Source organism: Pygocentrus nattereri, chromosome 1 (assembly GCF_015220715.1).
Source record: "Pygocentrus nattereri isolate fPygNat1 chromosome 1, fPygNat1.pri, whole genome shotgun sequence".
NCBI classification, from domain to species: domain Eukaryota; kingdom Metazoa; phylum Chordata; class Actinopteri; order Characiformes; family Serrasalmidae; genus Pygocentrus; species Pygocentrus nattereri.
This window is the reverse complement of record NC_051211.1, coordinates 23,962,105-23,985,494: the sequence shown is the minus strand read 5'-3', so window position 1 is coordinate 23,985,494 and position 23,390 is coordinate 23,962,105. Positions and strand designations below refer to the sequence as shown.

The 23,390-nt window shown below is 41.4% G+C and overlaps 1 protein-coding gene across 1 annotated transcript in view; it reads left to right on the top strand.

Annotated features, from left to right (window-relative positions):
• Positions 1-19,407: 19,407 nt before the first annotated feature.
• efna3a (ephrin-A3a) overlaps positions 19,408-23,390 on the top strand; it is a 161,263-nt gene continuing 157,280 nt past the window's right edge. The window contains exon 1 of the mRNA XM_017715372.2: positions 19,408-20,288. Coding sequence (XP_017570861.1) covers positions 20,179-20,288 — 110 coding nt within the window. The 5' untranslated portion in view covers positions 19,408-20,178. The remainder of the gene's footprint in view (positions 20,289-23,390) is intronic.

Below are 23,390 nucleotides of genomic sequence, written 5' to 3'. Positions count from 1 at the left end.
AATGTCCACTTATACAAAAGGGATGTTCTCTACAAAAAACGTGATAACATAATATAAGGACACACACACACACATACACACACATGTATAACCCGAATAGTACCTGCTCTGTGAGGGTCCATGGGGGTCCTGACCACAAAACAACAGTGTAAAAGGGGGCTAACAAAGTATCAGAGAAACAGTCTGTAACTGTAGAACTACAAAGTGCAGCTACAGTAAGTGGAGCTGATAAAATGGACAATGAGCGTAGAAACAAGGAGGTGGTCATAATGTTAGGCCTGATTGATGTGTATATAAAGCCACTATTGGCTTTTTATCAGAAATGATGAATAAAATTGTTCTTTCTTCATATGATTTATTAGACCTGCTACCACATCTTTTCAGACACCAGCCATTCCAAAATGCCACAACACCACTTACAGAAAAGTGCTGCTTACATTACTCAATATCCATCCATGTTAAGACTTAGTGAATCAGTAGGGAGTGACACCTTCTGTCTAGTGTCACTGGGAATATCCATCCCCTTGCACTCCTGGCCATAGACGATGCATGGCACAGCTTCGGCTTGATCTTAGCTCTTGAGCTACATCTGCTTTGTGGACCAGGTTTTTACCAGATTGTATTCCAAATAAAGACGATAAAGGGCCCATTTTCTACAGCTTTCATATATTTTTATTTTGTTTTCCACTTACATTCTTTGTCCCTCATAATTACATGTTAGAACTGTTATTTGTTACTGCAATTAAAAGTCAGGTCAAAATAAAATTAGGCAACTTTCAAAAAAGGGCACTGGAGCTGTGAAGTAAGTTACCGTATCATTTTATTTGACCTGACTTTTTGTTTGCACCTTGAAGACAGATGTATGAAAATGACTTCTCTTCCAACCCCTTCCACAAAAGCTTGCGCTCAGCTCTATAAGCAGTCACTGACAATGTGAACTGAGGCACACCACGTTCAAAATGACGTCTGAAATGTGTGGAACAGACTGTTAAGTCTGACCAGCGATCCTGAGGGATGCAAATAATAAAAGCTTCATTCAGGAGCAGCTCGTAATTTGATCATTTTCCACACATATTAGGATGCAATAACTCACAGACCGCCTGCAGTGACAACACTCCTTGTTACTTCAATTTGAATGAAACGCCCAAAAGTCTGTAGGCTAAATAGAGGGTCATGTACGCATGATGAATTCAAGATTGTATGGACTGGAGAGCAAACTGTATGGTCTGAAACTTAACGATGTTCACATATTACATCAAACTCAAATTTTAAGAAAAGCAAAGAGAATTTCATTTTCCGTGATGTGGGTCTAAATATTCCAGACTCTTAGGGCCCGCATCTAAATACCAGAGCCTGACTGTCATACTGTATGCAAAATTTGGGCACCCGTGGTTAAATGACGTTTGGTTGCTTTTCTAAGTGGTAGTAAGTTCACACGTCCTCTACAGAGAACACACGTCTGTACAGTCTAATGAGCAATTACTGTTTATTTGCTGAACTTAACATTAAATGTGGCCTGTGCAAAACCTATTGCATATATTATATTTTGGAATTGAAATTGTGAATTAAAATTAGCAAGGATGAGGAAATTTTACTTGAAAAATCAACAAAATATCTAATTTGTGTTCAAACGTCTACATACGATTCTATTATTTGACCATTAAAATCAGCTGATATTAAGGTGCCACAATTTCCTCTGCTGCAATTTTGCTAATAATGTAGCATAACAACATAGGGTACCTTGTCTAAGTAGAGCAAAGAGAACTGATGCTGCTTACCTGATTTGACCTGTTCAGGTTTTAAGGTCACTACAGTTCATTTTTTGTGTCTATTTTATTTAAGGCTTTGTGGGTTTCTGCTGTTGTTGTTTTGCAGTTTTTATCATAATTTGAAAATACCTGCTGCCCTTTACATTGTGTGTAAATTTCAAGACGAATGGACCAAAAGAAAAGGCCCAAAATTACCTGGAAATAATTCTGGTGCCATTCGCTTTCATTAAAAGTGAAATATGTTTTTCCTTCTCCTGTGAAGTTACAATTTTGGTGATATGAGGTTTTGCTCTGACAGCAGTGATATTGGAGGAAATCAAGCATACACCGCTGTAACTGTTGCACAGGCCACATTTAATGCTGAATATTTCCCCAATTTGTTAAAGTCAGCAAATAAACAGTTACTGTGCATTAAAGGGCGCAGAAATGTGTTCTTATTTTTAAAAGTGTGATTAGGTTACTTTTCACTCTTTCGAAAATAAGCCAAGCATGCCCTTTGACCAGAGGATCCCAAACTTAATATGACTGCACAACCGTAGAATTATCTTTGCCAGCATTTGCACACAGATACACACATCCACACATACTCTGAGTGAACCCGTGCACTGATAGCCATGGTGACATTTCATCTCGTCCCCCTCAGGGCTCTGCAGATCCCTTGCGTCACCACAGCCACTTTCATCAGAGCTTCCCTCCATTCTCTGTTCCTCTCTTCATCCTTCTATCCTGGAGAAAAAAGGTCAACGGTGCCATTATTTTACTCTGAACATTTGACATAACATTTATAGTGAAGGCGAAAAATATCCTCTGAAGTAAAATAGAGAGAGGAACGACAGACTAAGTGGAACCGGTGACATATGAAAGCTTTAAGGCGATTGATTGGCTTAAAGGTTTAAAACATCAATCAGCTGATTACTTAAAAACATATTTGGACAATAAGTGGTTGTAAAGCGTCCTGGAGGGAAAGAACAGTGTGTACTGTTTCATTAAGTTTATGATCGATGATTCAGTGCCAGTCAGCACAGGTCTTATAACACCTGATCATCTTGTACTTGGAAGCTACAGTTTTGTAGTCATATGTTTATCACTTACAACTTGATACAGTCAAACTATGACCTAATTGGCATACTTTCTATTAAAGATTGGACTTCTTAAACTTTGTATTAAGTGTTATTTAATTAGTTAGGTCACATTTATGTTCAGTGATTATTAAAAAGGAAAAGGACAAATGGTTCACTGGACTGTTGATGAGGTGCAAGCATTAATCACTATTTGGAGTGATGCCAGGCCTGTGAGATTGATTGTGCCATTTGTATTGGAAGTCCTGCTCTGTCTTAAAATTACTTTATGGGTAGATTTTAGGGATTAAGCCCAGCCTTGGACTACACAACATTCTGAATAGTGATTCCCCATTGAAAGGAATGTGGAGTCTGGGACTAGGCTTAGTCCTTGTCCAGGAAACTGACACCAAATGTCCTAAAGTTTGTAGACACCTGGCCAAACAATGTTTCTTCTGAAATTTAGGCTACCAACAGGGAGTTTATGCCCTTTTTGCTGCAGTGTCAGCCTCTGCTTCTCTAGGAAGGTTTTACATCAAACGTTTGAACATTGCTGTCAGGATTTGATTGTATTCAGGCACAAGAGCATTATTGAGGTCAGGTACTGATGTTGGATGATTAGCTGTGGATCACAAAAAACACTCTAACTAATCCTCAAGGTTTTGGATGGAGCTCAGTTACTCTAGAGAACACAGTTGCAATGCTCAACAGCCCAATACTGATGGGGCTTAAACCATTCTAGCTGAAGATTAGCCTTGGACATGGTGACCTTAGTCATGTACAACTGCTCCAGAGCGTCCCATTCTGTATGGAGATTATACAAGCTGTGTGTGAACAACTGAACACTTGTTTCAGCAATAGGTGCACTGTAAAGTAGCTGAATTCAGTAATTAGAAGAGTGTCGGATACACAGCTTGTTCATGCTATCCATATTTGCTTCAATTACTGCACTAAGTCAGGTTTTTATGTTTTTTTTTTTTTTTTTAACTACAGCTCAGTGTCCATGCATGTTCACTTATTAAGCTATAATGACAATGTGATATCTGTAGTGTGGGATGTGTTATTGGAAAGTTTCTCCTAAAAATATGTTGTCAATAATATAGGCCTATGTCCTATTTTTCTCCAACAACTATCCTGAGACCACCCCAAACTGCAATGACCTTCAGGCTGAGAACCTTTGAGTTACTAGGCAGTGATTTTTTATGGCAACTCTGACACTGACCATTTTTCTAAATCCCCTTTACTTTATGAGTAGATACCTTACAGAGTAAGTTCTCCAATTGTTCAACTTCTAACTTTTTCTTTAGATGCCACTAACACATAAGTTTTTTTAATCTTAATTGTGAAGTGCTGGGCAAATGTCTGCCCTCCTCTTCACAGTTTTTAGCTAAGGCTGATCCCCTGAGCCTGCAGTTCAGCAAGAATCAACATTAGTGCACACTAGGTCATTAGACAGGCCTTATCAATCAATCAGAGAAGCAATCAGTCAATCACAAACTCATCTCAGACAGAACGACGAGCAAACTAAGCAGAGTCGGAGCAGGTCAGTGTCACCACTTTTGGCAAGTCTAATTTCTGACATCTCCCATTCATTTCAAAACAAGCTTATCTTATCGGCACAGGTGAGAGAGAGCTGACCCACTGTACCAGACGTATTAAGAAAGGTGCAGAGAAAGATAAAGACATAAAGGAAGAGCGAAACGAACTGGACTGTAAGGGGAAACCAGCCGATTGGTTCATTGAGCACCTTACTTAATTACTTCCTTAATCGATTGGGCCGGTTGTTGCTCGGTCAGTAGAGATGGCTGGTTTGGGGCCAGTTATTGACCCAGCTGTTGATAGTGCATTTGCTTTGTTGTACAGAACCAAACCCTCAGTGGTTTAAGAAAAAGCCAGATGAGGGAAAAATCCCAGGCTTCGGCCTTCCCTGGTGTATTTCTACTGTAGTTAAAACAAGAGCCGTGGATTCAAGTGCAGTAGGCCTTTAGAACAGTTCAAGATTATCACTTATGCTTCTGTTGCACTTCAGCCTTATATTTCCTTATACAGAGTTGGCAGATCATAGAATGTAAGGAGGGTGACATCAGAGATTGATGACAAGGTAAAGGACAAATCCTAATAAATGAATGGAACGAAACAAGTGCAGATGCTTCTAGAGTGGTCTACTGAATGATACAATATGTTCAAGCAGTTCTCAGGCAGTTGCTAGGTAGTTGCTATGGTAAGCTCCCTGGACAAAAACAGTCACTTTGCATGTTTAAGGTGGTAACAATGTGTGTCAAAAACAGAAGTTAATGATTGGCAAAAAGGATGATTTGGGCATGCCAAAGGCCACAGTGTGAAGGAAGTACATGAATTTGCAGACGTATGGTCGTGTGGGTCTACCAGCAGTGGCAAAAATCCCAGTCTACAGGAAATTCTTGTCAGACCGTAAGAGGAAACTGAAGGAAAGGGCCTGCTGGTGTGTTTAGAAATAAAAACTGCTTCGCTTCCAGGCAAGAATTGCTTCTAGAAGTCAATGCAGATCCTTCACAACCAATTTCTGGAAGTACACTCTGCAGGAAACTGCATACATTGAACATATGAAGCAGAGTGGCACGCAAAAGGCCTTTGCTCACTTTTGCTCACAAAGTTGCCCAATCACAGCAGGCAAAGAGACACAAAAATTTGACTGCTCATGACTTGAAACTTGTTATCTGGTCAGATGGATCTCATTTCTGCCTGTATGTGAATGATGTTAGGCACTGTGTTCATTATAGACCTTAGGAGGCCTTCAGTGAGAACTGCAAGGTGTGGTTCAAGCTAGAGGAGGCTCTGTGATGTTCTGGGGGTGTTTTAATTAAGCTGAAATGGCTATTTGCAGACGATGTTGTTCTTTTGGCTGAATCACATGGATGCCTCCAGTGCTCACTGGAGCGGTTTGCTGAGTGTGAAGTGATTGGTATGCGCATCAGCACCTCCAAATCCATGGTCTTGGCCCGGAAAAGGATGGCATGCCCACTCCAGGTAAGGGGAAAGGACTTGCCCCCAGGTGGAGGAGTTTAAGTATCTCAGAGTCTTGTTTACGAGTGGTGGGAAGAGGGATCGTGAGATCGGCCGCAGGCTGGGACAGGTGGCAGCAGTAATGCAGTCACTTTACTGGACTGTAGTGGTGAAGAGGGAGCTGAGCCACAAGGCAAAGCTCTCTGTTTACCGGTCGGTCTACATCCCAAACCTCACCTGTGGTCATCGCGAATACAAGTGGCGGAAATGAGCTTTCTTCGCAGGGTGGCGGGCTACACACTATCTGATAAGTTTAGGACCTCGGTCATCCAGGAGGAGCTCAGAGTAGAGCCGCTACTCATCCGCATTGAAAGGAGCCAGCTGAAGTGGTTCGGGCATCTGATTCGGATGACCCCTGGATGCCTTCCGTACCAGGCATGGCGGGATAAGACCCCGGGGTCGTCCAAGGACCCGCTGGAGGAATTACATCTCCAAGTTGGCCTGGGAGCGGCTTGGGGTCCATGGGAATGAGCTGGAGGAAGTTGCAGGGGACAGGGTCTTCTGGGATTCTTTGCTCTCCCAACTGCTACCGCGACCCTATATGGATTAAGCGGTTAATGACGATGATGGGTCCTTTGGTTGAGGTGAGATTAAATTTCAACCACAGTGCATACATTGAGCTGCTGGCCAACCAGATTTAGCCTTTTGCTCATCATCATACCGAGAAACATCCATGTATTACAAAATGGCAATTGTGTTCACAGGGCTGCAAATATGTATAATGGACATTCAGGAGCATTCACACAGTGAGTAAGGTGACAGGCAAGGCATCCACGAAATCTGGCCAAACTGCACAATTCTTTAATGCAAGATTGGCTGAAAATTGATGTCGCCTACATCCACAAACTTGTCCAGTCTATGCTAAAGCTGTTATTTTTTTGTTTGTTTTTTTTTTGTCTGGTGAGTTTATCTCAGATAGCTGTTACTGGGTGGATGCTATTGTATTTCAGGTGGTTGCTAAGGTGTTGCTGTGTAGTTTCTAAGGTATCCCAGGCGATTGCCAGGGGGGAAGCTTGGCTGTTGCTATGGCACCCCAGATCATTGCTAAAGTGTTGCTAAAATCCAACCATGACCTGTGGCAGGTATAAAAGTGCTGAAAAGTTATTGATTTTGGATCAAGATGGCAAGAATGATTCATTTTTGGGGCATAGATGGTACAAACATTGACTAAAGTCACATCTGCATTTAAATCTATGAGAAAGACTTGAATAAACACAGATTGTAGTCAAAAGGGCACATTCAGTCACTGTGATGCTCATACATTAGTATACGTAAGGAAAAACAGAGGACCAACTGTTCCTCAGATGACTTAGAATGTATAACTTGATCAGAGTATCAGAAAGAACAGATTATTTACAACTATATATAGAGGGATGTTATAGTAGGGCTGTAATGCCTAAACCACTCAATACAAAGAAGAGTACATATTTGAGAGTCCAAGGCATAGAAATTATAGGCACTCGTCTGCAGAGATGTGGTAAACAATGATCTGGTCATTCTGAGATGAGTCACTCTTTCCATTATTCTCTACAAGTGGGTGAATCCATGTGTGGTGTACGTCAAGAGAATGGTGCACATCTAAATGTTTGACCCCTATAGTGAGAGGGTCTGGTGGCTCTTGTTATGCTGTGGGGGTATCTAGCTGGCATAGTTTGGGTCCATCTGTTGCCACACTCATTCTAAATCATCATCTTTATCCTTTGATGAAGTATTTCATCAATAAACATAGACCCTTCTGGGATGACAGTGCCCTCTACCACTGGTATGTAAATCACATGCTATGAACTTCATCTTCAGTTATTTGAGCATCTTTGGAAGACATTGTGCTCCACCAACACCTTCAAATGTCATTTGAAAAAATGATGTTTCTTCCCTCCAGTACAGTTCCAGAGACTTGCAGAAGCTACAGCAAGGCACTGTAGCTGTTCTGGCAACTTGTGATGGCCCAAAACCTACTGAGATACTACTGAGATGTGTTGGTTTTTTCCTTTAATTTGTCACTCTGTTTGTTACCATGATGTAGTCTGATTTTAAGTAGTACTCTGGTAGCTCATTGAAATTGTGTTAGATTCCAGCTGATGCCATATTTTAAGGAAGAAGAGGAGATATTTTCTTATGATTTGAGTTTGATTAACAGTGACTGTTGCATGTATAGCCTTTTTGTGGAGATAAACAAACATCTTTACATTTCTGCCATATAAACAAACAGACAAAATAATGTAAAATGAAATTAAACTTTACAAAATTAAAAGGCAGATGTTATGTTTTTAAAAATATCTGTATTCTAAGCTTGAGCTTTAATTTCATTCACAGTGGATTGGTGTGAAATGGTTCATTGTAGAAAAACTTGCTGACTCAGATATCTTTACAGTGGTGGTGATGAGAATCAGGGGGCACTGTGGGGGTCACAAACATAGCCCCATTTTATTTACTATCCAAAACCACCAGTGAACCCACACGCGTCTTATGAGTTGTTATATGTAATGTTAATGGTGATAAAATAGTGATAAATCTGGGGGGAAAGGTTTTCTTTGGGGCCTTTTTTGCCCCACAACACCCTGCATGTATCTCTCCAAGAAAAAGATTAATATATGTGTGTGTATATATATGAGAGGGAGAGAGAGAGAGAGACAAAACCATCTCAAAACTTTTGTAAAACAATGTCTCTAGCATCAGACAGTGTGTTTATAACCGTCTTATGTAATAACTTCCTGTGATGGAGCTTTTAGAGGTGGACATCTGGTAACAATTCATTCCACAGCAAACCACTGAAAAATGCATGGAGTTTCTCTTTATGGCATAACTATGTAGGAAATTATGGAAATATGTTATTGCGTTTAACTGCAAATAACTGTACAACAAGACTACAATTACTCTAAACTTCTAAGGATTCATGTTCTGATTAGGCATGTACCATTATTTGAATGATGTCACATGCCAGGCATGTACTATGAACAATAATGGTTGTACTAGATTGAGCACAATATTGCCATGATGCCATCATTCTCTGTCTACAAAATCTGCAAGTACTGGTGCTTGTGATAATCTTAGCTTTGTGGTAAACAATGCTTGCACTACGGTCCATAAAGGTTATGGACATCTGCAGCTTTCCACAGATTTCACCCTGTCCATGCATTATTTATACGGCAGCTTCACCTGCTCATTGACTGCATGTACACTTGTAGCAACCGTGACTGCCACTCACTGAGTTTACACTTATTGTAGCAATATAGCTCTGACTGTATGGTGTTTTTTTATGGTGTCAAGTAGAGGAGAAAATTGCACAGGCTGTAAAGCTTTCACCCATGAATACAAATGCAGTCTGCAGGAAAAGTGGTAAAGAACTGCAATCAGCAAATTACAAAGAGGCCAAAGAGGTTCACAACCAGTGTCAACTTTGTTCTTCAGTCTGTTAATGTTGGCTTTGTCTATCTCACTCCATTCACTCTCTCGCTCTCTGCATCTTTCTGTTCTTCCATCCTCATCACACACAGACACAGATATCTCTGTTGCTTGTTCTCCTCACTCCCCTCCTCAATATTTCATGTAATTGAAAATGCATCTATTCTTGGCGTCCTCCATACCCAGCCACCTCCGGACTGTCAAAACATAATTTCCTCTCGCCCAGCATCTGTCCCCATCTCTAACTTTTTCCCCTTTCTTTCACCTCCCCAAATCACCTCGGATGGGTCCATTTAATACCCCTGACCCTGTACACTGTCTCTTTCATTTATTTTTTATCATCTTTTAATCTTTTCTAGAAAAACTTAGAACTGGCTTGTCCATGCTGCACTCACATGTGTGCTTTTGTAGCTAAAAATGACATTCAGTGCAATGAGAAATTATAGCGCACCAATTGTCCCCTATCTGTAGCTGCAGATGTCACCTTACATGCATTCTATGATCTGCTAACTAACAACAAGAAATGTAAGGTTCATCAAGGTACAATCAATGTAAACGTACCTCACAGGAACAACAATGGTTTTAAGGTAAAATTGTGTTGGTTAAATACATTTTTCCCAGGTTAAAAGTACATGTTTGTATCTTTTCATAACCAAATGTTTTAAAACTGATCAATAAAATAAAAGCCCGGAGACAAGACTGGGTGTGTGGAGTCAATACAGTACAACACAATGGATTAATGGTAAAATTATGTTCCCTGACTAAAGGTACTGAGATGTACCTTTGAGGGTACCACCCCATTGACAAGAGGGGTACTGCCACAGTGACAGTTTCATACCTTTGTTTCTGTGTAGCATGAAGGCAATCAGTCAGAATAACTTGGTATTGTACTTAGTAGCAGTGGCCCTTCACTCTAAGAGGACAAAAGAGCCCAGACCATGCATGACATTAAAATGTCCCCAGAAAATGTCCCCAAGACTCTGAACCCCTCACTATAGTGGTCAGACATTCAGGCCTATACTGTTTTCTTGGTTTCTCCCAGTTGTGGAGAATATGATGAAGGATGACTCGTCTGACCATATCACTGTTTTCCACATCTCTGTATTTGCCAGTGCATTTTTAGTAATGGGCGTTTGTGCACTGTAGTCCTGCTACAATATCCTTTTCTATGTAGTTGTGGACAGACTTCTCCACAGGTGTCCACTTTTAAATAATATGTGCTAAATTCTACTTTGCTAGACTGTGTTGTTTTAGAGAAAGAAGTTGGAAATAACAACCTAGAGTTTGCCACCATTCTAATGTTAGTATATATATATATATATATATACATTTTTTTTGGACTGAACACATAACAAATGATAATTTCTCAATAGGTTGAATGGGTGTTTTTGCCAATGTTTTGCCAACTGTAAAGCTTCCTAGAATTACGGCAAAAAACACTTCCGTGCAGAGCATGAGCTGGTCAATTAGTTCATTTTGTTTAACCTCAGTTAAACATGGTTTCTTTCCTTGGTTTCCTTTCTTTCTTTCTGTCTGTTGGTGTCCATGGTCTTTACCATAATATCTCTGTTATCCTTTCATCATTTCCTTATTTTTATCACTGTGGTCTTAGCTCAGTTCACCTTTTCTTCCCCTCTCCAAATCAGCGTTCATGTCGTGACACTGCAGAACATTGCTGGTGAGTGGCTGGCAGATGCCTTTATCCAAGGCCTGTGTTTTCACAATCACATTAGCCATTAGTACAGCTGGGGAGGCACTGGAGCGAATCAGGTTAAGTAGGCGCTCAAGGGTACAAACAGTGGCGGCCCACCTGGAGCTCAGACCTGCGCTGGTGCACTGGTAAACTCTCACTCAAACACACAAACACACACACACCCGTAAAGCTGCACATATGCTCATCATCTGATTTAGACATATTAACACAAACAGACATGAATTTTTTTCAGGTCAGGATATAGAGTCATACATCTGTCGTATATACATGTAGTACTTATGTAACTGTCTGTATAATTAGAAAATGTCCCAGCACTGTGCAAAAGTCAGGGACCACCCTTCATTTATTTCATTTCCAGTCAAAACGGCCATGAAGTACAGACTATTACACAGCTGAATACATGATATCTTGTTCTTCAGTATTTCCCTCTTTGCCTTCATAACAGCTTCAATTCTTTTCTTTAGAAGGCTTGATTTGAAGTTTTCATTTTTCAACACCAAAAGTTCGGTCTTAGAAGTTGGTTGCGTTTTCGGCTTTTTATGATCCAAATAATCTCAAACACATTCGGTGATGTTGAGGTCTGGACTCTGGGGAGGTCAGTCCATTGTAAGAATTTCATTGTACAGTGAAACTGCCTGTTCTGCTGTGTCTATGTGTAAGAATTCAGTATGAGTCAGACGAATGCAGATCTTAGTGAAAACACTGGATTTATTTACGTGAGACAGCGGGGAAGTCTAGAGGCAGGCGTGGGTTGAAACCAGAACAGCATATATGATCACCAGAGTGATCATGACACCAGGCAGACAAAAGCAAATGGATAATCCAACACGCAAGGTAATCAAAACAAGCATAAAGGTCAAAATCAGGATTCCAAAAACAGGCAAACAAAACCAAAGGGGCAAGGTGAAAATCAAGGTTGCAATGAACAGGCAAAGAGTCAGGCACGAAAACAAGAAAAGGTAAATCAGGAAACCACTCAGCAAGTTCATTAATGAAACAATATCTCGCAATGAGAGCTAGCTAAAGCCCGGGCTTAAGTACTATACTCGCGAGTCACATGATCACCTAACACAGGTGTGGAGAGTCAGTAATCTGCTGACTGTGATCGGAACCAGGTGCGTGGCTGGTCGTCACCAGACCTGTGATCACCCAGAGTCTCCTGGGAAATGGTCCGCTCTGAACTCCGAGGCTGTCAGAAAGTCTGAGGTCACATGTTCTCCCAAAGTATCTTGGGAGATGGAGTTCACAACACTGAGAGGATCTGTGACAATATGACAATAAAACTTTTGAATCTTGATTTGTTCTGTGAACACCAGCAGCTTCTTTGATTGATTTGCAAATGTTCTTCCTTTTCTGTCTATTTGCTTTTGTCAGGGGCCTTCTTGACAGCTACACATCCTTTCACACCCTTAACGTTGAGTTCTCTTCTCACAGTGGAAGGATGGACAGAAACACCTGCGGATGTTTTCAGATCTAAAGCAAGAGTGGAGCTTGATTTCCTCCTCTTTATCTGAGGGGGACGTAAGGTCTTTTCAGTAAATAGCTTGTACTTCAGTCTGTTTTGATTGGTATGAAATGAAGAGTGATTTCTGATGTTTGCACAGTACTGTATATAATAATATAGGCAAAATATCCCATTGTGTGACATATATGTTTAACTTTCTATAATATTAACAATTTTATAAGACAAATCTTTGTGCAATTGTATGCTTAAATGCAGCCTTAACAAAAATGTACAAATCATTATCAGTTTGTTGGTTCTATGATTAACTATTCATCTCAAATTTTCCTACAAATAGACATTTTTGGCCTAAAAACATGCAAAAACAAACAGCACACATTTGCATCATATACATCATAATCATATACCCCGTTCCTGTAAACACATGAGCATTCCTCCATGGTCATCTTCTCTCCCACCCCATATCCCCTCTGTCTCTTATTCTTTCTCGCTTGTTCTCTTCATCTGCGATTATTTTTTGCACAGTGGGGTTAGAAAAACAGAGTGATTGCAAATTCATGTTGGACAGTGTGGGTGAGAAAGAAGGAGGAACAGAAGGAGAGGGTGATAAGAGGGAGAGAGAGAGAGGAGTGAGAGAGGAGTGAGGGCAGCATGAGGCAGGGTGGTAATGTCAGTACAGTTTACTAACACAACATTGAGCAAGCAAAGGCAAGAATGCTTAAAGGTATTTGTTATTTAGTTTGATTTTATATTATATTACGCTTAACTGTGTCCTGAATGAATAGATGGCTTTTTAGATAAGTGGACAGTTGGATATGAATAGATGGGTATTTAAATGCATCTGGAGGACATCATACAATAAAACTTACAGCACCATAAACCTCAAGGACATTCCAGGACCATGGACAGCTCCATGCAACTACAGGGGTCATATGCTACATTCCTCTTGTAATTTTTATTTCCTTCACAAGGTCCACTTGTCACATTGGTATCAATATATGCACCAAAAATAGCATTCTGAATGGCTCATTCGAAATGCAGTCTGTGCTGAAACTCTCCTTATAACGTCACTGTGAATGTGCAGTCATAATGGGAAACAGCTGCTTTGCAACTCCATGTACAGGCCAAATGAACTAAGGAGTGAATGGTGCACAGATTGGGGGACATTAAATTTTCCATTAGATGAGCCCCTTAAATAAAGTAGGAGTGCAAATTCTAATACCATGTACTCAGTAAGGTAAACAGTGAGCAGAAATGGCATGTGACCAGTCCTGGCAGTGGTTCTACTTTACTGAACCAGACATGTTATTTATTCTGTCTCTAGAGAGAATTCTAAGTCAACCATGGAGAGAGTTTACATATTAAGACAAATGTTATTTTGACCAACCCTGGCAGTGTTTCTACTGGACTGAGACAAGTTATTTATATTGTCCCTTGATGGAACTGCATGCTAACAATGAGTTGTCAGCCAACGGCAGAAGGTTCACATGTTATGAAAGTGAGAAGAAATCAAGAACAAAACAACAAAACAATGTCTGTTGCTGGGTGAGTCAGAGCGATAGTCTCACATAAACATCTTTACAACGTCTCACACCAGTTGCTATCAGCAGAATTTCTTAAGGAAAAAAGAGTCATGTTTAAATTGTTATAAATAACAATGTATGTAAGATGGTTCAATAACTCATCTGTCTGATTCAGAGAATGATGTATATGCAGTAATGAGTGAATGAGTGAGGAGAGAAAGTGGGATCTGAAAATATAGGTGTAGTTAAGACTAAGATTAATGGACAGAAGGACGGTTAGATGACAGATACATGGCAGATGGGTAGATAGATGAATGAGGAGAGCAGAAAGACAAAGGACGCAAGCCAAGAGGGATGGATGAAGAGGAGAAGTAAGTGATTAAACACAAAATACAGAGTATTTCATCTTGGTATGATTAAGGGTGGGAGGTGGACTGGTACAGTACGTAAAGTGATTGCTGTTGTGAGTTTCTCCCAAAGTATAGATGATATAGATTGAACCATATTGTAATTACTGTAAAGTGAAACTCAAATGCATGTTGTGATTTCCATGCAACATGATTTCTGTGCATTTTGAAAGTTACGGAAGGCTATTAAAAATATAACTATAGAACTTTATATTTATATATTTGTATGTTTATATGTTTATTTTTTATTTCCAACTTAAAACAAGAAAAAATAAAATAGTGATTGTCACATGTGCAAAAGTGTACACAGCTTGCAAATATTTTTTTGTAGCCAGCTATGAATTTTTTTTTTTTTTTTTATCTTATTTGTAGAACATGCCATTTTGCATATTTAAGATACTCACATATTTTACATTTTCCTTTAGTCAGGGGACTGTGAATGTCATTCCAAGAGCTTCAACTTGTGTTTTTGAAGTAGTTCATGGTGGACTTTGAGGTGTTTTGGCTTGTAGTCCTGTTGTAGAAGCCAGCCTTTTCTCAGCTTCAGTTTCATAATAATTCCTTCTATAATTTGCGGATATTTAGTGGAATGTCTAGCCATGCAATGCATTCTGTGCCACTGGTTGTCCCACAACCCCAAAACATAATAGATCCACCCACATACTTAACAATTGACATGGTGTTGTTTTCATCAAACGCTGCTCCTTTTTTTCTCCAAATGTATCTCTGGTAATTATGGTCAAAGACTTCCATTCTTACTTCATCAGGTCACAGTGCTTGTTTGACTTTTGCAATGAAGGCACTGATAATGACTGATAACCTTTTTATGCAGATCATGTTTGTGCAAGTAACGCTGCACAGTAGAACAGTGCACCGCACACCTTTGCCAGCTAACACTTCCTGCAGGTCCTTTGCTGTCATATGGGGGTTTTAATGTGCCTTTCTGGCCAACAAATGAGCAGATCTATCTGAGTTGTCTTGGTATTTCAGGTCTTGCCTTGACTTCTGTATTTCCTCTTAACTATTTTAATGTCATCACCTGACTATTCCTAATGACAGTTCTTGACTTGCCTATCCAGTCCTTAAAGTTCATCAAGGCCTAAGTTCAGGGATTATAATGGTGTACAAACATGCCACAATTTCTTTTTTTCTTAGTTTAGGTTTATTGTTAGATTTGTTTTCTTTTCTTTTCCGTTCAAAAATCAACAAAAATCATCAAAATATGTAATTTGGTTAGTGCTTCACATACATGTTTCTTTATTATATACTTACCTTTTTTATCTGGTCTGTGTATTTTAAACCTTTGACTTCTAATGTCTAAGTGGCTATTATGATTGTACCTGATGTCCTTCTGAAAGTATCAGAAGAAGGTCTCAATTTCTGAAATAATTTGATCTGAAAGCATTCTGTTCTGTGTAGAAATGGCTGCAACAAGAAAGGAGAAAATGGTTAATCTAGCTACTTGGGTTATAATAACAGCAGACCTACAAGGTAGAATAAACTGTTGCTCAAACAGCCGTTTAAACAGTTGTTACTGATAGCTGGTTGCATAATACGAGAACATTATATTTGAGAAATTCGTGTTTGGTCTTTTTTGTTTGTCATGGCTCAAATGAAAAACTACCAACCTTGCATAAAGCTAGTCAAGGGGTCTCCTTTTCAACCAGCCAGTAATCAGCTTCTGTCTTAGTTTCCTCTCGAATGAGTCCATAAAGATGACCACATGATGCGCTATTGGCATTTTGAGATGTTTCCTAGAACTGAGTCAGCTGCAGTTGTGGAAGAGTTTCAGAAGGTTTTGCAATCTGCAACTCAAGTGAAATCTGTGACATGTAAGTTTCAAGCAACCGTAGCGGTTTCAGTGTTGCTTAAATGTTCATTGTGTGAAGCCAGCCAAAGGGGGAAAAAATCAGTGGTGTTTCAGCTGTACTGATTTTGGAATGCTACAGTCCATTGTAGTTTATTATAATACTAATACATGTGTTTTGCTTAATTTAACAAAATTCTTGGGGCAATTCAGTCACTTTCATGTATTTAGTGTATTTTTTTGGAGGGGGTATTCATGGGCTGGAAGTTAGGGAACCAGCCTCATGACCGGAAGGTTGCCGGTTCGATCCCCAGAGCCAACAGCACATGACTGAGTTGTCCTTGAGCAAGACACCTAACCCCCAACTGCTCCCCGGGCGCTGTGGATTGGGCTGCCCACCACTCCGGACAAGTGTGTTCACTGCCCCCTAGTGTGTGTGTGTGCTCACTAGAGTGTATGTGATGTTTCACTTCACGGATGGGTTAAATGCAGAGGTGAAATTTCCCTGTTGTAGGACTAATAAGGGTCTCTTAATCTTTTTTAAATAATTCCTAATCGTACTGAAATAAAGCTGAATCAATGTGAAATTTGAGATGTAACGATGCATTGAATCATTTCCTAGAATCATAATCGACTGTGAGGTCAGAGATTTACAAACAACAACAACAACAACAGATATTATAGTATAGCTAAGTTGTTAGTGTCCAGTTGGTGTAAATCGTCATGATAAAAAAGTGAGTACACACCTTCCACCTCAAACTACCAGCAAATTAACACCTCAAGGAAAGCAATTTAAAAATTAGACCAGGATACAGAGCAGCAATGAGTTAGATTAATGATAATGGATTATCTGGATAATCAATGTGCCCATACTAGCACTACTCATGAATTAATCACAGCCCACATGAGAAAACAAACAGAAACAGCCTAGTTTTACTAATGTCTCCCACTGCCTAGCAACGAGCTCGGCTACAACTACACGTAAGCACCTTGCCATCACTCAAAATCAGACCCCAATGCATCTGATTATGGATGACATATAAGAAACCACTGATGCTTCACACACACACATGAACACCCCAGACACACGACTCACCGAAGAGGAAACGGAACACACAGCGTGCTTCGTTTTAATGCACACAGCTAACAACTTCATACAACGCTAAGAAGTTTATAGAAACCCTCAGTGAGAAACAAGAGGGGAATGAAAGAGAATGGTCAGAAGAAAAGAAAGCAAGACACTTTCATTTTCACACACAGAAAAGAGAAATAGAACATGATTGGCAGCAGTGGCAGGTGACATGGCATAGTAAATCCTGACAAGAACAAGGACGATAGACACAGCATCTGGGAGAAGTGATGGTTCTCTCCCTCTCTCTCTCTCTCTCTCTCTCTCTCTCTCTCTCTCTATCTCCTTTTCATTCCCCCCTTTACTCCTGTCACCACAGCAACATGCCTGGAGGGGACACAAGAGAGACAGCATCACTGACAAAAACAACAGAGACTAAAATGGAGCGAAGGAGAGAAAACGCATGAGAGTGAGAGAGGGGAACGGGAGAGTTCGGAGGGAGACTTCAAAAGTGTGAATGTACCGGTGTAAGTGCATTGCATTAATCCTGGGCAACTACTCACCTCACTACAACAACTATAGTAGAGCATTGTTGTCTACACCAGCAATTCCAATCATTATTTCAGGACTCCTCACCTTTACTGCAGGGCTTTGTTTTTTACCTGCTTTAATGCCTGATGTTGCTCAAGGACTTCATTGTTAGCTAATGATATGATTCAGGTGTAGGGAAAACACAGAACGTGCCACCCAGGTGGTCTGTAGCACTGGAGTTGGGAAACATTGGCCTTGCTAAATAAGACTGTCTATTCAGCACTAGTTATCCTATACATTATATCATCAACCGAGCATAGTGAGAAATACAGGCCCAGCACTAAGTCACTGAGCGAGCGTTATTAATGAAAATGGCTACTGAATAGGAAAGTGTGCGGTAAGTCAAAAATATAATGAAATGCGTGTTTGCTGTTTGTTCATGATTATACGACCTACAAATGAACTTGCTGGAGTATCCTGTGTTTTAATTGCTCATTTGTGGAGATTAACATGAGAAAAATGGAAGAGTGGTGCTTAGCATGAATATCACAATATTACTGTACGGTTTCCCTTTGGGATATTCAAATAATATTCGCTTCAACCGATTTTTCAATAATTAAACCATTAGTTAGTGTTTTGATGTGAAATGGTGCATTGCCACTTAACTATCTTTACTGGGGTAGCGATGGGAATCAGGATTTGCAATGTGTACAATTTTTATATTTAAAATTGATAATGGTAAAATATTAGTAAGTCATAAATATATATATATATATATATATATATATATATATATGTATGTGTGTGTGTGTGTGTGTCACTGCTTCTCCATTTTTGGCTTCACCAAAAGAAATGATCCAAAATTAGTTAAAGTTTTGAGAAATTTGTTTTGTTTTGACAGCAGTGATATACAATTTGCCCTTGAGCTGTTTTGCTCTGCATGTGCCTCCCATCAATGTAATACATTACACTTGCTCTGACATCACCACTGCTAGAAAAAACAGCAACCAGACGTCTGGTCACCATCATAACCTGGTTTAGCTGGTCACTCAGTATGGCTCATGCTTGTTGGGCAGCTAAACCAGCACCAGACCAACATACACCAGCACAGAATTCCTGCTTTGCTTGGAATGAAATGGAAACCACTCTGAACGGCTTTGTTTACATCTTATTTGACTTGAATATACAGTCGTTTTGAAAAATCAGTGGAGATTCTCGTTTTAAAAGTTTTTTCTTCAATGATTTGTTTCTCCGACGTGAACAAACACGCAGTGTGCTAACTGCAGAAAGCACTGTGTTTTATTGATGCTTCAGGCTTTAGGAGACAGATAAGAGCTATGTAGGTGAACTAATTTGGCACTGGTCTTAAGCAGGAGTTGGGCAGACTCTCTAAACGCGCTCCCTGTTAGAACAGCATAGATCAGCACACGTTGTGTTTTGGATGCTGGTATGGTGGTCAGCTAGCATGACTCTGCTGGGTGACCAGTTAAACCAGCACCACAGCAGTGTGAACCAGTTGTGAACAGCTTCCCTGCTCACCAGCAGAACCAGCGTTATGTTGTGTTTTGGATGCTGGTATGCTGGTCAGCTAGCATGACCGCGCTGGGTGACTAGGAGCACTAGATCAGCTTTGCACGGCGTTCGTGCTGGTCTGGGCTGTTTTTCCAGCGGATGCTTTGGCACCGTTGTGGGGTCACTGTGGATTTTAGGAGGGCCATAGCTTTGTCCGACTGGTAGAGAGTGGGTGGAGGGGGCGTGGCTGCGAGGCGCGAGCGCCGCCACACACAGAAGGAGAGCGCGAGGCGAGTTAAACGCTGAGGAGGAAAATCGGAGAAGAACTATTTTACTTTTATTGTGCCCGCCAGAAAATAAAACGGCGGAAAAGAGAGCAGGACTTGTGCTGGACCGGTCCAAAACAACTTCACCGAACTGAAAATGCCGCGTACGTGGAGAGAATCGCTCCTACACCTGTGAGGAGGAGGTGCAAAGTGACGGCTGAGACAGGAGCGAAAACAAACGGCGAGCAGCTCCTCCACCTCACGGAGATCCTCCTCGCTCGGAAACGCGGCTGTTTTGCCAGATTCTTGCTAGTTGTGAAGCGTTTGTGCAGTTTCCGTGTCGCTGTGGCTACTTTCGCCCTCAGTAAAGGAGCTGTAGCGCTGAGGAGCGGGCGGTGAAGATGCCTGGAGCAGTGACGCTGTGGGGATTACAGTCGACCAGCGTCCAGATTTGACTCCCGACGGCGGAGCGGAGCGAGGCTACGCTGACTGCGTTAAACCTTTTACGAGTTGCCGGAATGTTATAAAAAGCCTGGTCGCTTCCGCGGGACAGAAGGACTGAGAGAGAGAGAGAGAGAGAGAGAGAGAGAGAGAGAGAGAGAAACCTGAGGATATTATGGCTCTCACAGCGGTCTCCCTCTGTCTCCTCGTGTTCGCCTCCACTAACTTGCGCCTGAGCCACGGGAATAACCGCCATGCCGTGTACTGGAACAGCTCAAACATCCAGTAAGTGGCCCGAGTCCGTCGTGTGTTTGCACTTTCCCCTGTTCTGGTTAGTCGTCCGTCGCAGTTTGAGAGTCGGAGCTGTCCGGGACGTCAGGGAGAGCAGCGAGGACCACATTAGCACAGAGCTCGGCTGATAAACCTCTTTTTAAACCTAGCAGGGCACTTTCGCTGATTTCCCACTTACTCTTCGTGCCGGTCTCAGGGGGTTCGGATTCAATGCCTCGAGGCTGGGTCACGTTTGGTTCTGCCTCTGCTTCGAGGACGCTTCCCTTCCCTTGCGGTCAGCCTGCGCGGTTTATCTTAAAAGTGCATTGTTCGCCGCAAAGTGAGACGCAGAGTGACGGCGGAGAGATCTAAATAATTTACACTCCTCCATCTCTCACTCCATCATGAGTCATCCGCTTCCCCATCCTTCTTTTTAATGCTACACCTTTGCCACCCGCCTCTTGTCTTCTGTACTGCCCAGCACAGTTCCTTATTTTTTTGTGCTGTTTTTCTTTATATGTGCAGACCACTTGCTGCCTCAGCTGTGCTCTTCATCATTTCAGAGCCTGGCAGTTTGAGCATGACTGAGGTGTCTTCATCTTTTTAGGAGTTCCATTTATTTCTTCTCTGAAATGTGCTCTGCAACACCCCCTCCCTGTTGTCTCATGTCCATTTGTATTCACCTCATCCGCTTATCTGTTCTCTATCTCCAGCCTCCCATCCTCTGCTTACCTCTGTGCTCTCTTCATTTTTCAATATACGTTTTTTATCATACGTTTTGCTTCTTATTTTAGATCTGGTCGATACGAATGTTTTACTCTGAGAGCTGCAGAATGTCGTACCTTACACAGAAAACTACAGTACTAGTCACCTGAGCAATAAGCTGCAGCAGCTGGAGTGGCAATTAAGTCCGAAAACGTGCGTGTTTGTGTGTTTGTGCATGTGTGTTTATGGGGGTGTGTACTCATTACTGCCCAGCTCCTGATTATCATAACCACAGCATCTTCAACGTGCAGAGCACAGTCATAAGTCTCCCTGTGCGTGTCATATTCTGTCGTTAGTGTTATTTGTCACTGTTAATTATCCACTGTTTGCCTGTACATATATGTGTGTGTGAGAGAGAGAGAGAGAGAGAGAGAGAGAATGTTTTGGTCAAAAACCACTTATGCAGCATTAACAGAAGTGCAGTGTCAGTTTGTTTACCAATTTGCACAGGGCTAAAAGTACCAAAATCAGTGTGATCAGTGTATTATATGGGTGTAAATATTTGTGTAAAGCGAGAGAGAGAGAGAGAGAGGGAGAGAGAGAGAGAGAATTGCTATGTTTATTAGCAAAGTAACATTTTTATGATGTGCTGCATGCAAGTCGTAGACCTCCAGAAAGCTCTATGCGTAATAGAAGTCATGTATTTTTGTGAGTGAGAAGCCTTTTTCTCTCTCCATCCTCCTACATTGAGATAAGGGCTATAAAATAATGCGTAAATTGACCCAGATTGCAGGTAGCTGAGGCGCCCACTGAGGCCTCACGGCATGAATACAGATCCCGTATCAGTCCTGTGAGGTTTGAAGCTCCAGGCCAGAAGCTTGTGAGAAACCAAAACTGGCCTAGCTCTGTTGCTGTGGAGCAACAATCTCCCAATCAGGTTACTACCTCAAGGATGAGAGAGTGCCCATGGGCAGGGCAGAGGGCCAGGGGGCTTGTAGGGCTCGGCACTGGGTGAGACCCTCGTTTGCTCCACCCTTGGGCAATGTACTCAGTCCAGATGGCAGCACAGAGGCACCCAGCTGTGAGAGATGAGGTGGCACAGGAGCTGAGTGAAAACTTTATGTGGGCTAACGCTTGTGAAATTGGTGCTCATGGCTCTCTCTGTCTCTCTCTCTGTCTCTCTCTCTCTCTCTCTGTCTCTCTCTCTCTTTCTCTCTCTTCCACTACAATGCAGAGACAGATGAAAGCTTAGACAGATAAAAGCCATTTCAGGAATGCAGCGAAAGACTTTGCTCACAGAGTCTGTTTGAAATCCTCACTGGAAAGTCAACTGAGTAGAAGATAATCAATCATGTGAAATGGGGTATCAGGGGAATCTCGAAATCTAGAAGTTAAAGACAGAACAGGCCTCTTTGTGTAATCTAACAGAAATACACAGAAACTCACTGGAATGACTCAAAACAATGCCGGCGAGGAAGTAGAATAGGGGATGGTGCATGTGGCTACGTATAGCAATGACTCAGAAACCCATGGTTGGGCTTTGATTGCATCTGCACAGGCCCATTAGGAGGCAGTTCTTTCAGCTTCTGTTGGCACTGCTACAGCTACCCAAGCTCGTTACAGCTGTCCTGGCTAATGGCTGAGTGACAGCGCACACACATACTAAGTCACAGAAGTAATGTCATCCATCACACAGAAACCTGACCTTATATGTAGCCACATAACTGTGACTTGAACCCTTACAGCCACGGATCATGGACTGACTCTGGAGTTAGCCAAAAGAATTTGGCCTCTCTTATAAAATCCAGCCCTATTCAGCACATATAATATTAATGTAGTTATTGTGTGTTACGGAGTGGTTGATGATGTACAGCGCATATAGATAAATACGATTACCCATACACGTGCACACTGTCACTTTGTAGCAATTAAATTATTACATTGTCTTCAGACCTTCAGAAAAATTAGTCCAGTGTAATGTGGAACATGTTGAGGGGAGCTCGGCGCTTCCCTGCGGCAACCTAATCTCCACGACCTTGTGTCAGGTGGACAGCAGGGCTACAGTCTCAGTCTCAGAGCAGGCGTTAATTGGTCAGTCTGTGTCAACATGATGAAAACAAACGAGAAACGTGCCTCATGTTCTTAGAGCGCTTGTGAAAAGTGTCAAAGCTGGAGGCACTGAAGGTTTGCACGAGGATCCCTGATGCAAGTGAACATTGAGTGAGATATTATTGATCACATTCTGACAGTACTACCAGACCATAACCATGAGCTGCAGATTATCGTCTCAATAGAAAATCTTAAAAATTTGTCCCTGCCTGACTCTTGAATTAAGTGGAGAAAAATAGAAGCCACAAAAACATCTCACTCCTGCTGTACAATTTCCTGTGCTACAAAACAAATTATCACCTT